Source organism: Cucumis sativus, chromosome 2 (assembly GCF_000004075.3).
Source record: "Cucumis sativus cultivar 9930 chromosome 2, Cucumber_9930_V3, whole genome shotgun sequence".
Classification (NCBI taxonomy): Eukaryota; Viridiplantae; Streptophyta; class Magnoliopsida; order Cucurbitales; family Cucurbitaceae; genus Cucumis; species Cucumis sativus.
The window spans coordinates 453,046-466,770 of NC_026656.2; the positions used below are offsets into that span (position 1 = coordinate 453,046).

The window sequence follows — 13,725 nt, forward strand, 5'->3', positions numbered from 1 at the left end:
TCCGCTGATACCTGGCTTGTGCAACCAAATCCATTTATTGTTTGTCTTTATGGTCCAACACTCATTTTCATTCAAATTGAAATATCATAACTCTAGTGTTTGAGCAAGGTTGCTGGTTTGTTGGCTTTAACTTAATACTGCTTTAGAATTAATTCATTACAAAATTTGAGATTTGAGTTAGGGAGTGGTATGTTTTAGAAAGATTAACATAGTATTTATTTTAAATGATAAAAAGAGAATATTTATCAATACAATAAAATATTAACGTGGTATATATATATATATATATATGTTCGGATTTATATTTTTGTTTCATTTTGGTTATATTAAAAAAGAAGTGAAATTATTAGATATACCTTGCTTTGGCAGATTTATAATGAAAATGGAATAAATGTTTCCTCACTCCATTCATCTCCCAAATGATATATTGTTCCCTGCTATTAAAGAGATACAGATAAAATTGGAGGGTAAATTGTGGATCATAATTCAACAACCAACAAAGTACCCAATTGAAATCATATTGACAAATCAACAACAAACATAGCATCCCCCCATTTCTGGGCATTTTCCATAGCGGTTTTTCTCGTGTGAGAGTTCTTCCTTCACTTTTCACCCTTCTTCTTCTCTCCTATTTCAGTAACCTAAATCTTTCCTTCTTCTATTGGACTCTTCCATAAACCCCATTCCCCACTGCTGTTCATGGATTTGCTTCCCGCCGAGACTTCTCACGCAATCAAACATCGTTTCAGGTCTCTCAAATTGGTTACTATCGATTTGAACGCTACCCTTTCCGAGCATCCCTATGGTGTTCGCTATGGCCAGCTTCATAATGGCTTGTCTTATTATGTTCGATCCAATTCCAAGCCCAGAATGAGAGCGGCTCTTGCGCTTGCTGTCAAGGCCGGGTAATTCTTTCCTTCTCTATCTATCTAACTTTTTACACCGGATCCCCTCTATGTTATTAGGTAATTTGAATTTCACTTACGGATTACGGAATTCCAGTTACCATAGAAGTTAGAAAATGAAATGTTGATTGAGCGTTGTGTGTGTTCTCTCCCTTCTTGAGTTCCTTTTATTGAGAAATGAACGTACATGTTAGGAATATCGATTGCATTTAGTAGTTTTTATCGAACTATTGGGATACTCCTTTTCTTTTCTTTTCTTTTCTTTTGAGAAAATTTCGTAATTGTATTCGTAATTTTCTTTTTTTCTTTTGAGAAAATTTCGTTGATTACTATATATTCGTAGGGCCTTGCCAATTGCCACCAAAAGCATAGGTATGGCAATTGGCTATAATCGTCAGGGAACTTAAGTAAATATTAAAATAAAATGATTAGAGTGAGAAAGAATTAAGTGGAGTCCAAAAAAAGGCCGCTCCGGTTACCTTCCTTAAGAGAGTGTTAAATGTTTCGGACCCCTTTGAAGAAAAGCATAGATGCTGCAATCTTTGGTCATACAAAAAGCTGGAAGGATGGAGCTCTTTAAACTATTAGGCCACATGAAACAATAGGTGAACGCCTCTAAACGTGCCCGCCAAAGCCATTTATTACTGGCACTCAAGGTATATGTGCCAAACCGATTTCTTTTCGGCAAAGGACAAAGTGATAATGGTATACTCCGCAATGGCCAAAAGATGGGACATAATGGAAGCTTGGTTACTGGCTAAAAACCCAGATGAATAAGAGACTCAAAAAAGGTCTAAAGTTTGAACTAGAATTGTACTAATGAGATGAACTTATACTCCTGTGCTTCAAGTACAAAAGGAAATAAACTTTGTCTGATTCAATTACCACTAGTACGTTCTCACATCCAAACATTCTCTTAGAACTTCTTTATTTAGATTTTAACAATTCTCTTGTCAATTATCATCCCACATGGTTAATAGGATTATTCTTCTTTTCATTTAAACTAAAAGATATAAATTAGTCACAGACATACTAGTGAAACAAGCTGAATTATCAGGCTTCTGACAGATCAGTTCTGGAAGAGGAGGATGAGCGTGGAGTTGCTCATATAGTTGAGCACCTTGCTTTCAGTGCCACAAAGAAATATACAAATCATGATATTGTCAAGTTTCTTGAAAGTATAGGAGCGGAATTTGGAGCTTGTCAAAATGCAGCCACATCTGCTGATGATACAGTATATGAGTTATTTGTACCAGTTGATAAGCCAGGACTATTATCTCAAGCCATATCAATACTTGCTGAATTCAGTTCTGAGGTACCTTGATTGATTATCCCCTTCACTTTTTTTTCTCCCTTTGAAATTTCTCTTTTCTGACAACCAACTTTTATAAAGATTCGAGTTTCTCAAGATGATTTGGAAAAAGAAAGAGGGGCTGTTATGGAAGAATACAGAGGGAACCGCAATGCTACAGGAAGGATGCAGGATGCACATTGGGCTCTGATGATGGAAGGTTCAAAGGTAGTGCTTCATCTTCTTCTTCTCCTTCTTGCATCATCATCATCATCATCATCTTCGTCTTCTTCTTCTTGTTTTTGGGGCCAGTAGGCAGTGTTCCTTGATTTGCCATTGATCCATTCATTTTTCTTTTATCTTTTTTTTCTTCCCTTTTTTTGTTTAGGACTACAAGAATAGTATTTCCATCTGTCTCTGCTAACTTTGGTGTTATGTGTTTTATGTTGTCTCTAATGAAGTACTTGTATGATGGCAGTATGCTGATCGCTTACCAATTGGCTTGGAAAAAGTAATTAAAACTGTGTCTGCTGAGACTGTGAAGAAATTTTACAGGAAGTGGTATGATCTGCATAATATGGCAGTGATCGCAGTTGGAGACTTTTCTGATACTGAGGTGTGTTTCTTTTGTCATTGTATAAGTTTCTATATTGAAATCACAAGAGAATGTTTCCATCTGAAAATATCTAATGGTAACTTTTGACATCTTTAGAGTGTTGTTGAGATGATAAAAGAGCATTTTGGGCATATACAATCTGCATGTGAACCTCCCCATGTACCAACGTTTCCTATTCCATCACGTGAAGAGCCACGTTTTTCCTGTTTTGTTGAATCTGAAGCAGCTGGGGTTAGTTCACCATTAAACCATGATTTTATTCCTGCAGAACTACGAGCTCAATAATTTGTCATCTGAAATAATTTATTAATTCTTTTTTTTCCTTGGTCATTTAATAGTCAGCTGTTATGATTAGCTACAAAATGCCAGCAGACGAGCTGAAGACAGTGAGAGACTACAGAAATTTACTTGTAGAATCCATGTTCCTTCAGGCACTAAATCAAAGATTTTTCAAAATATCTCGTGGCAAGGATCCTCCATTTTTTTCATGCTCAGCTGCAGCAGATCCTGTTGTTCTTCCACTGAAAGCTTTTATAATGAGCTCATCCTGTAAGGAAAAAGGAACTGTGAAGGCACTGGAATCTATGCTGACTGAGGTGAGACTGGTGCTCTGACTTAAACTTCAACATCTTCCTCTTTTGGTATTATATTTTTCATATGATAGTATATACTTTCAATGACCCATGTGGCCACGTCCCATTATGCTTTAGGTTGCAAGAGTACGACTGCATGGGTTTTCAGAACGTGAAATATCTATCGTTCGAGCTCTACTGATGTCAGAGATTGAATCTGCCTATTTGGAACGTGATCAGATGCAATCAACAAATTTGCGAGATGAATATTTGCAGGTTCCTTCATGATGAGATTTGGTGTATGTTAATACATATATCATTACTCTGTTTAATGTAGTTATCTTGTTTCTTTGAGCAGCATTTTCTACGGAACGAACCTGTGGTTGGGATTGAGTATGAGGCCCAGCTTCAAAAAACTCTTCTACCTCGTTAGTGTTCTTTTTTCCTTGGTAAAATCTAATGATGTATTATATACTACAAACTTCAATTTCTCTGGCATATTACTTTTGCTCACAGATATATCAGCAACAGAAGTATCCAAGTATTCAGCCAAGTTAACATCATTGTGCAGCTGTGTCATCAAGATAATAGAGCCCCGTGCTTCTGCAACCATTGATGATTTAAAAAATGTTGTCATGAATATCACCTGTCTTGAGAAAGAGAGAGGCATTACTCCTTGGGATGAAGAAAACATCCCCGAGGAAATTGTCAGTACCATGCCAAATCCAGGGTAATTTATAATTCCTATAACTTCTCTGCATTGTGTATGTTGAAACATTAAAATCTGAAGAGCCTTGGTTCCCACATCCTTACTGTTTTATGAAACTCAATAGAACTATGTTTGAATAACTATTGTTTGAAGTTCCCTTTTTTTCACGACAGCTAATGAAATGGTTAATCTTTCCAAGTCCATTAATAATGTTTTCAAGTTATTCAATAACATTAGATTTGTTTGATATTCAATGGTAGTTCATAAAAAGAATTTTAGGCAGAGACTAATACAAATTGAGTGAAAGGAGTCACTCGATTAAAAAAAAAAAGAAGAATATTGCATTTTATTCGTTTTGTTTAATTTCTTGTGCCAAACTCCTCACTTCACTTTGTGAAGTTTTGCTAACTACACTGTTGTAATATTGTTTCAGGAATATTGTGCAGCAGAAAGAATATCCAAATATTGGCGCTACTGAAATATTTCTATCCAATGGCATGCGAGTGTGCTACAAGTGTACAGACTTTCTTGATGATCAGGTGACTTGTTTATTTGATATTGTAATTTCTGCTGCTAGTTTTATTAGCTGTCAACCAATGAATCTTAATTTAATATTTGCTGATGACATCACATCCAATCTTGACATGAAAAAATTTCTTCCTAACACCCGAGGTGTAAAAAGATCGAGGAGTAATTCGCTTGCCCTATTTAGTTCAGAACATATATCATCTTAGAAGGTTATATCATGCTTGAAGAGATTGTGAAACATGAAAATCAGCATTCTGTTTTTACTTCTGTTCTTTCACAAATCTGTTAAAATTACTTCTCATATGCAATGGTCAATTAGATCTGAATAGGTCATCTTCTAAGTTTCTCCACTACGTCTATATAACTTAATTTTATCTTAACAGGTAATATTTACAGGGTTCTCTTATGGGGCCTTATCTGAACTTCCAGAGAGAGAGTATAGTTCTTGCTCCATGGGTTCAACCATTGCTGGAGAAATTGGAGTGTTTGGTTATCGACCTTCTGTACTGATGGATATACTGGCCGGTAAGAGAGCGGAAGTTGGTACAAAGCTTGGAGCCTATATGAGAACCTTTTCCGGTGATTGTTCACCGTCGGATCTGGAAACTGCCCTGCAGGTTTGTTTCCTGTTTTCACCAAATTAAGTAACTCCAGTTCTCCAATCTCCTTTACGTGTTATATAGCCTTTGAACGAAAGAACACAATAAAATATTCGTTCCAAAACAACATGGTATGATTATGCATTATCCCCCTGGATTTCCTCTATCAGTGATTTGATGGTCTATACAACTTACTGTGCTTTCTTTTAACCTGATTTTCCAAGAAAAGCATTCGTGATGCTATTCTGTTTTTCCTTTATCATGTGGGTTTTGAAGTAATTGACCTAAGATGACGTTGTGCCTCCTGCTTGTGCATGGACGCGTCTCCAAGTCTTTTTCTTGATTTCAGTTCTGGGCCACCTGTTTCTTATTCCATTCTCACCGTTCTTTGTTTTTATGTTTATTGTTTGTCATGCATATGGCATACAGCTAATTGCAGTTTATGAGGTAGTCCCACTACTAATACCCTATATTATTGTCTAATGACTGTGATAATAATAAGTAAAAATAAAAATAAAAAAATAAAATAAAACTGCTTTAACGTGAACAAATAATCTTTTATGAAGGATTCAGTCAATGTTCAAGCAGCATACATAGATGTAATTTAATTTTAATGTACTTTCAGACATTGATTATAAGGGTTTTTCCCATTATAGACCATTTCCTTACATTTTGTTTTACCCGCAGTGACCACATTCTGTTTCTCTGCAGCTTGTTTATCAATTATTCACGACAAATGTGATACCAGGGGAAGAGGATGTCAAAATTGTAATGCAAATGGCGGAAGAAGCTGTTCGTGCTCAGGAGAGGGATCCTTATACTGCATTTGCAAACCGTGTGAAGGAGCTTAATTATGGAAACTCCTACTTTTTTAGGGTATGCTCGTTATAATGCTTCTAAATTTATTATTACTATTACTACTACTACTACTACTTTTCCATAATCTAAACTTTTCATTTCTTATTCTAAAGCCAATTAGGTTAAGTGACCTTAAGAAAGTTAATCCACAAAGGGCCTGTGAATATTTCAACAAGTGTTTCAGAGATCCTTCCAATTTTACTGTTGTAGTTGTTGGGAATATTAATCCTTCAATAGCACTTCCTTTAATACAGCAGTATTTGGTAAGTGTAACTTTACATTGTCTGCTTATGCACAGCAAAGCTACCTTGGTCGTCACTGATATTTAAGGTTTTGATTTCCTTGAGCAGGGTGGAATACCAAAACCTCCTGAACCTATTATGAACTTCAATCGCGATGACCTAAAAGGCTTGCCATTCAAGTTTCCTACAAGCATAGTTCGGTATAGTGCAGTAGACCTTGTATTCAACTGAATGATAATAGAAAAAGCATGTTTACCTAGTGCGTGATATTATTCATCAGGGGAGCGTAGTGAAAACAAAACTAAAAGAATTACGTCTCATTCTTTGTTTTTCATCTGCTGGATTTCTTTTCTTTCTTTCTTTCCTCCATTCCTTCCTTCTGTGTTTACCTCCATATGTTGTTAGTTAATGTGTCGAGAATGAATTTGCATATTCTTTTCCGATTCATACATTTGTTACATTTGTTTGGGACTTCCCTTTCTTTAAGCATGTTTAATGTTCTTGCACTTTAGAGAAGTGGTATATAGCCCGATGGTTGAAGCCCAATGTTCAGTTCAGCTATGCTTTCCAGTGGAGCTTACTAATGGAACCATGGTATTTCTCTCTCTTTAATTGTCAATTGGAAGGGTAGACTGTAAATTAAGTGTCATGTTTGTACTTTTTCTTCATGATTCAGAATATAAAATCAGAAAAAAAATTGCAGGTTGAGGAAATTCATTACGTAGGGTTTTTGAGCAAATTGCTTGAGACTAGAATGATACAAGTTCTGCGTTTCAAGCATGGGCAGGTGTGTGTATTTTGGAAGTTTTCTGAGTATTTGTTTTCTGTTAATCATTTGCTCATGGGTGCTTCTCTGTTCTAGATCTATTCTGCTGGTGTTTCAGTATTTCTTGGAGGTAACAAACCTTCAAGAATTGGTCCTGTTCGTGGTGATATTAGCATAAACTTTTCTTGTGACCCAGAAATCTCATCGAAGCTGGTATATACATTATCACAATCAACCTTTTACTTTATTTCCATTAGCAAATTCAGCTGACGCATTTTTGTGATCCTGAAATTTTAATAGGTTGATCTTGCATTGAATGAAATATTACGTCTTCAAGAAGAAGGGCCAACGGATCAAGATGTTTCATCTATCCTAGAGATTGAACAGAGGGCTCATGAAAATGGACTGCAGGTTAGTTTTCGTTTATAAACGTACTTTTATTTCATGAAGAGTATCCTGCAAATAGTTTCACTTCAAAGATATCTTTAACACCTCTCCTCATCACTTGTTTTCCTCACATACGCACATACAATGTTCCAACCATCAAATTTTTAGCAACATCTCTTTTAGACTTCTTAGTATTTATTTTGTTAATGATTTATGGGGAGGGAAGCCTGGGTGCCACTGGCACATGTGGCATTCTCCAGTTGGAAAAAAACTTCGTCTTCAAATGAAAAAATATGTCTACTTGCTCATGCTTCAACGTGTTGTTTATGTTTACCCTTACCAAGAGTGCAGTCAGAAATCTTGTGATCCGTCGTGTTGTCGACATCCATAAAGAATATGAGCTGGTTTTCAGTTGTTCGTAGTCTATATTTTACTGTTCTTGTACACGACCAGTTTACTGATTTCTGGTTTTCATTTCCAGGAGAATTATTACTGGCTGGACAGGATTTTACGCAGCTACCAGTCAAGGATATACTCGGGTGATGTTGGATCATCTTTTGAGGTTAGTGTCACTTAATGAGTTTTTCTCTCCACTTTTTTCTTCATCAATACATCAAGTTGTTTAAAATATCTAAGAAACGTGGCTTTCTCCACTTGTTATTTATTTATTTATTTATCAGTTAAGTTCTCAATGAAGCATTTGAGTTTTCTTGCAAAGTTATTTAAAAGATCTATGAAATGTGGCCATCAAATGTAAACATTATATCTATCTTAAGAATTAAGAAAACATGGTTAGTTTCACTTTCACCGGGCAATGCCTTGGAATGCTAACTGTATAGGTAAATATGAACTTTGATTTTCTCCGAAGAGAGATAAATTGGTATCACTTTTTCCCATCATTTTTTGTAAATCGTTCTCATTTTAAAGCAGATTCAGGATGAGGGACGTTTGAATGTCAGAAATTCATTGACACCATTGACAGCACAGTTGGCACTACAGAGGATACTTCCATTTCCTTGCACAAAACAGTACACTGCAGTAATTCTATTGCCAGCATCCTATCGGTTCAGGAAACTGAAATCATTCTTACGACTTGGTCTATCAAATCCTGGAAGAGACTCAAAGGTTAGTTTCATTCCAGTGCTTGTTATTCGCTGAGTTCATGTCATAACGCCATACGATTCTTGTTGTGGCAGAAAACGCAGTGTTTGAAGAGTTTAGGCCATGTATCCATTTTGTTTTTTTTAAAATGTACTTGGTCTTATCACCATTCTTTTAGAGTGAATTTTCATTTTTTTGTATGGAAACATTTGAATTCATAGCATAGTCAAATTACGAAAACAAAAAAAAAAGTCTTCAAAATTTGGCTTAAAATGTAGGTGGTCATAGAATTTATAAGTTTCATTTTCAAAATCAAATGGCCGTCCAACAAACCTAAACCGTTGAACTTTCTATTTTGATTTGATATATGTACACAATCCTTTCGTATATCTAAATGAAAGTTTTGGCTTAAAACAAAACCTTTATGATTTCTTGATCTTGTACGCAATTATTAGAGCTTTCTGCCCTTCGTTGCAATCACTGTTGTTTTTTTTCTTTTTTTTCCTTTTAAATCTTTGTGAAATTCCAACCTTAGCAGATACGTTTCACAATTTTTGTTGTATTACTTTCAAAGAATTACATATAGGCGCTCTTTTTCTTTGGCTGAGCAGATTTTAGTCGGCCTAGCCAGTGTAGCAGTTTTGACTTTCAGCTTATGGAGATATTGGAGTACTAACAAATCCTAGGTTAAATTCATTGCGCTTTGGGTTGTATCAAGTTACATTCTTCCCGTACATATTGTGATGAATTGTTGAGAATGAGGGACATCAACGGAGCTAAAATTGTACAAATGGAGGTTCCAGATATCTTCGGCTAGAAGTGTAATTTACGGCATCACCATTCACCGCTGACTTAGAAGACACAAGAGCTGATATTATCCAATATCTCTGTGGAAGAAATTATTGTAATAGATTGGAGAGGCAATGGCCAGACTCATAATTACCTGCAACATTTGGAGATTCTTTCAAGTTGGGGTCTTCATTTGCTTCTTGTTTAACCCATTCATTTCTTCGACTGGAGGTTTCTCATCTGTCTTTACATTTGTTATAGATTTGGACATAGTTTGTTTTCTCTCATCTTTGTATTTCTACTTCTCTAGACTTTACCTAGTTACGGAGCTTTCCATAGAGATGCATCTTTACCTAGTTGAACCTGTTTAGATTGACAACCATTTGATCCTCTCTATTGTTGATTTTGTTTCACCTTTTCTTCCTTGATAAGTGAAAACAATAGTAGAAATGAGTATTTTTTTTTTAGAAATGGAGATGATTTGCTGTTGTTAGATAATAAAATATTAAAAAAAAAAAATTAACTCAAGTTGATTTCCTACCTACTAATAATTAGTTCAACCACGTATTTTATTTATCCTTCAAATTGATTTTTTAACTCAAGTTGATTTCCAAAAATATTGTACCTTTGTTTTGCAAATAAAACATGGCAGTGGATGTTAGAATGACTTAGCCAAACTCACTTCAGCCTGTCCAAATTATCTTTTTTGTTTTTTTAATCTAGTGTTTAACATTTTCAGATAGTGGTATCGTAATGTATATTCTTCTATTTGAGTTCAACACATGGAGAGTAGAAACTCGATATTATCCCAACAATAAATATTTGAAAGAAAAAAAAGTGTTACCTATACAGTTCTAAAATAGCTCTCTATTATAGTTATCAAAATTAAAAAGGGTGTTTTCAAATACTCTACAATCAATCAAAATATATATAAGATATAGTTATCAAAATTAAAAAGGGTATTTTCAAATAGTCTACAATCAATCAAAATATATATGATATAATGAAAGACTTCTATCAAACGTAAAATCTGATTTTGAGCAGTTTTACAATTTTTAATCATTACCAAAATTTAAAATATGCTTAAATGGGCCCATTTGGATTCATTCCCCCGACGCATTGTCACATTCATCGGTCCATCTGCAGGCCCAAATGGAGAAATTTTTATGTGGGCTTTTGCCAAACGAAATATAGGCGGTTGGCCCAATAAGAAGCCCGCGATAATTTAAAACCTTATATAAATTCAGCATTAGGGTTTTCTCCTGCCCCTGAAGATCATCTCTTTCCTCGGAGGCCAATCTTCGCGTAGCTCAACTCCAGGTCTCTACTTGTCAACTCTCAATGTCTCTTCTCAATTATTAGTTCTGTACTTCGTTTTCCAATTCTTGAAGCTCTGAAATTTGGAAAAATCGTTAACATTTTTGCTTTTGATTACCGTTTTTGTTTTTGCATTGATCGCCTTACCCACTTCCTCACATTTCTATCATGTTTTACTTATGAATCTTGTAATCAGATGGTGCATTCGGATTTCCTGCATCGTAGAATTTAGGATAGCCGAAATTTTTCTGATTATGTTTATTTATATTGATTGGCTTGATTGACTTACTGGTACAGGAGTTTCTGAAGAGCTTTAAAAATGGTGGAGAAGACCAAAGGAAGGAAGGAGGAGGTAGTTAGCAGAGAGTATACTATTAACCTCCACAAACGCCTCCATGGCTGGTACGTTCATTTAATCTACCTTTCGTATGTGTTTTTTGCTTTTTAATGTTGTTGTGTATGTTTTAACTTATTTTACGTAGTGTTCTTTATGCGGGAGGAGTAACCTCGTTTTAGTGGATTTTTTTACTTTATTTGGAAGTGCGTGCTATGAATTTAATGTTGCTTCATTTGTCATAGAACAATGTAGATCGTTTAATATTGGTTTTACGTCAAATTTAGTTTTTACCGTCTATCGAACACTGTGGAAAATACCCCAGAGTCTATGTAGTTTGATGTTTGGAATCTGTTCTTAATTGAAGCTGTATTCATTGTTAGGCAACGACCGTACTTAATTAACTGGCGTTTCATTTAGGTACTGACCGAGTAAGAACTCGAAACTAGTTTTGTGTACGAATAGCCAGAATAACCATAGTTTCGCATATAAACATGTATTTTTTTTTAATTTAGAAGTTCTAACCGGTGCCTGTGACTGGGCTTGGTTTGTTGCCATATATGGGCGCTGTTACTTTTACTGATATGTTGATTTTTGTTTATACGTTGATTTTTCTATGTAATAGACTATGATTGACGGTGTATAGTCATAGCCTCATACGTTCATCTCTACTCTATCTTCATAATTGTATGAGTAATGAGTAACCAAAAGAAGGTGTTGTGTAGTACTCATTAGCCCTTACTGTTTGTGAATGAACAGCACGTTTAAGAAGAAGGCTCCCAAGGCCATCAAGGAGATCAGGAAGTTTGCTGAGAATGCCATGGGCACAAAGGATGTGAGAGTAGATGTGAAGCTGAACAAGCATATATGGAGCAGGGGAATCAGGAGTGTGCCCAGAAGAATCAGAGTTCGCATTGCTCGCAAGAGAAACGATGATGAAGATGCCAAGGAAGAGTTGTACTCTCTCGTAACAGTTGCAGAAATCCCAGCAGAAGGACTGAAGGGACTTGGGACTAAAGTCATTGAGGAAGAGGATTGATTTGTCATCTGTTTTCGAGAAGAGGTGGTAAGATGAGATTAGGGTGTAGTTTTGATTTGTTGAATGAAAGAAGACTTGTCATGCTTAATTGTTGTGTTTGGAGATTTTTGTTTTAGTTAAAGTAACTTATACTATTAAGTTCACATGTTTTTGGGTTACATTAACCGATCTTGTTAGCTCTTCGGCAAATCTTATCCGTGTTATGTAATTTAATCTGAAGACCAAGAGCATTTTTCCTTTTTATTGAACTAATGTTTTTTGTTTTCTCGAGCATGCGAAGGATTTTTATTTCCCGTTCTCAAAAAAGAGAGAATAAACAGTTTATCTCCAATCGGGTTAGGGAGGAAGATGATAATTACAACTATTCTTCATGAGAGAGAGAGTAAATTCTTGTTTCCATTGCAACTATCAAATTTCCACTCATTCTTTTTTATAAATGCACTCTATGGTTGAGCATCGGCCAGTTGATGTTGGTCTCCACTACCAATGTGTTGTTTTTCCTTCCAACATCATGAATCGTGAATAACGCAATGCATGCTTTTGATGGATGTATGTATATGGCCTCCTCCCATATATTCACTCTTTTTCTATTGAACTTTTTTTTTTTTTACGTAACCCCTCAACTATTTTTATGCATCACTTGATGGGAAATTTTAAAAAATGAACAGTATTGAATATTTTGTTGGCACATTTATATTGAGATTTAACATCCATGGAGATGTAACCTCTGTGAGTTATTGCTTAGATAAATCTACACAGCAAAGACAACAATATATCCATATAATAGAAGCAAAATAGAGTGTGGAATGTTTGAAGTTTTTTACCAAAAGAAATATTCTAGCGTCAAAACTGATCTTCGATGTTTTTTATATGTTTTTGTCGTGCACCTTTTGAGTTCAATGAATGTGCACTAATAAGTGAGATTGTATCTTTAGAATAGTTTATAGCACAAGAAAATGAGGTAAATGTTGTGAGATTGTATCTTTATAACAGTTAATAGCACAAGAAAATGAGCTAAATGTTGTAACTGGCTCCTTAGTGGTAGACCAAGGTGACACCCAAAACGTTTGAAAAATGGTATAACTTACAAAAAATAAAAAAACATCCAATTTTGACTAATATCAGACGTCCAAAAGATTTACATCTAACTATTATATGATTTTTTTTAGAAAATTTGAAGTTTCTTCTCACAAAATTGATTGGTGAAGTTCTATACTCCGTTTTTATTTTTTGTGTCAAAACTAGTTCTCCGTTTTTATTTTTTGTGTCAAAACTAGTTCTTTATTGTTTTTTATATGCTTTTATCCTACACATCTTTAGTCCAATGTTTGGATTTGATGAGTAGACTCATTTTTGTATGGTCTAGTACACGGAAATAATTAGAGTTGCAATTGGTGCTCCTTAGTGGTAGGTAAGGTGACACCTAAAATATCCCTAAATTTTATATATAACTAGTAAGTCGTCTCATTTTATTGAAGTTGATTTTTTTCTTAAAAAAATAAAATAGTGATGCTCTAAACTCTATGTTTTGTTTATGCATCAAAATTAGTCGTCCAACTGTTTTTCTTTATTTGTTTTGTCTCGCACCTCTTTGTTTCCATGATGGCCATAAAATAGTTGTGAAATCTAATGAGATGAAACACATGACACAAATTAAAGAGTACAAGTTAAC

The 13,725-nt window shown here is 35.0% G+C and overlaps 2 protein-coding genes across 4 annotated transcripts; both read left to right on the plus strand.

The window, feature by feature from the left end:
* Positions 1 to 404: 404 nt before the first annotated feature.
* On the plus strand, positions 405 to 9,830 carry LOC101212312 (zinc protease PQQL-like). 3 transcript variants are annotated; one of them, XM_011650311.2, is made up of 21 exons: positions 405 to 905; positions 1,974 to 2,220; positions 2,299 to 2,424; positions 2,675 to 2,812; positions 2,909 to 3,043; positions 3,151 to 3,408; positions 3,523 to 3,660; positions 3,743 to 3,812; positions 3,901 to 4,114; positions 4,527 to 4,632; positions 5,005 to 5,238; positions 5,932 to 6,096; positions 6,192 to 6,341; positions 6,429 to 6,520; positions 6,833 to 6,914; positions 7,024 to 7,107; positions 7,183 to 7,299; positions 7,387 to 7,497; positions 7,955 to 8,035; positions 8,404 to 8,598; positions 9,186 to 9,830. In XM_011650311.2, the coding sequence occupies exons 1-21, from the start codon at positions 700 to 702 to the stop codon at positions 9,258 to 9,260; spliced, it is 3,024 nt and encodes a 1,007-aa protein (XP_011648613.1). In that variant the 5' UTR covers positions 405 to 699; the 3' UTR covers positions 9,261 to 9,830. The 3 variants fall into 3 exon arrangements, with proteins under 3 accessions (XP_011648613.1, XP_031737032.1, XP_011648614.1); XM_031881172.1 differs by having other exon boundaries at positions 768 to 905; positions 1,979 to 2,220; XM_011650312.2 differs by having other exon boundaries at positions 768 to 905; positions 2,090 to 2,220.
* A 722-nt stretch (positions 9,831 to 10,552) lies between these two features.
* Positions 10,553 to 12,318, plus strand: LOC101222160 (60S ribosomal protein L31). Its single transcript, XM_004140991.3, has 3 exons — positions 10,553 to 10,683; positions 10,978 to 11,082; positions 11,774 to 12,318. The coding sequence occupies exons 2-3, from the start codon at positions 11,000 to 11,002 to the stop codon at positions 12,051 to 12,053; spliced, it is 363 nt and encodes a 120-aa protein (XP_004141039.1). The 5' UTR covers positions 10,553 to 10,683; positions 10,978 to 10,999; the 3' UTR covers positions 12,054 to 12,318.
* The last annotated feature ends 1,407 nt before the right edge of the window (positions 12,319 to 13,725 follow it).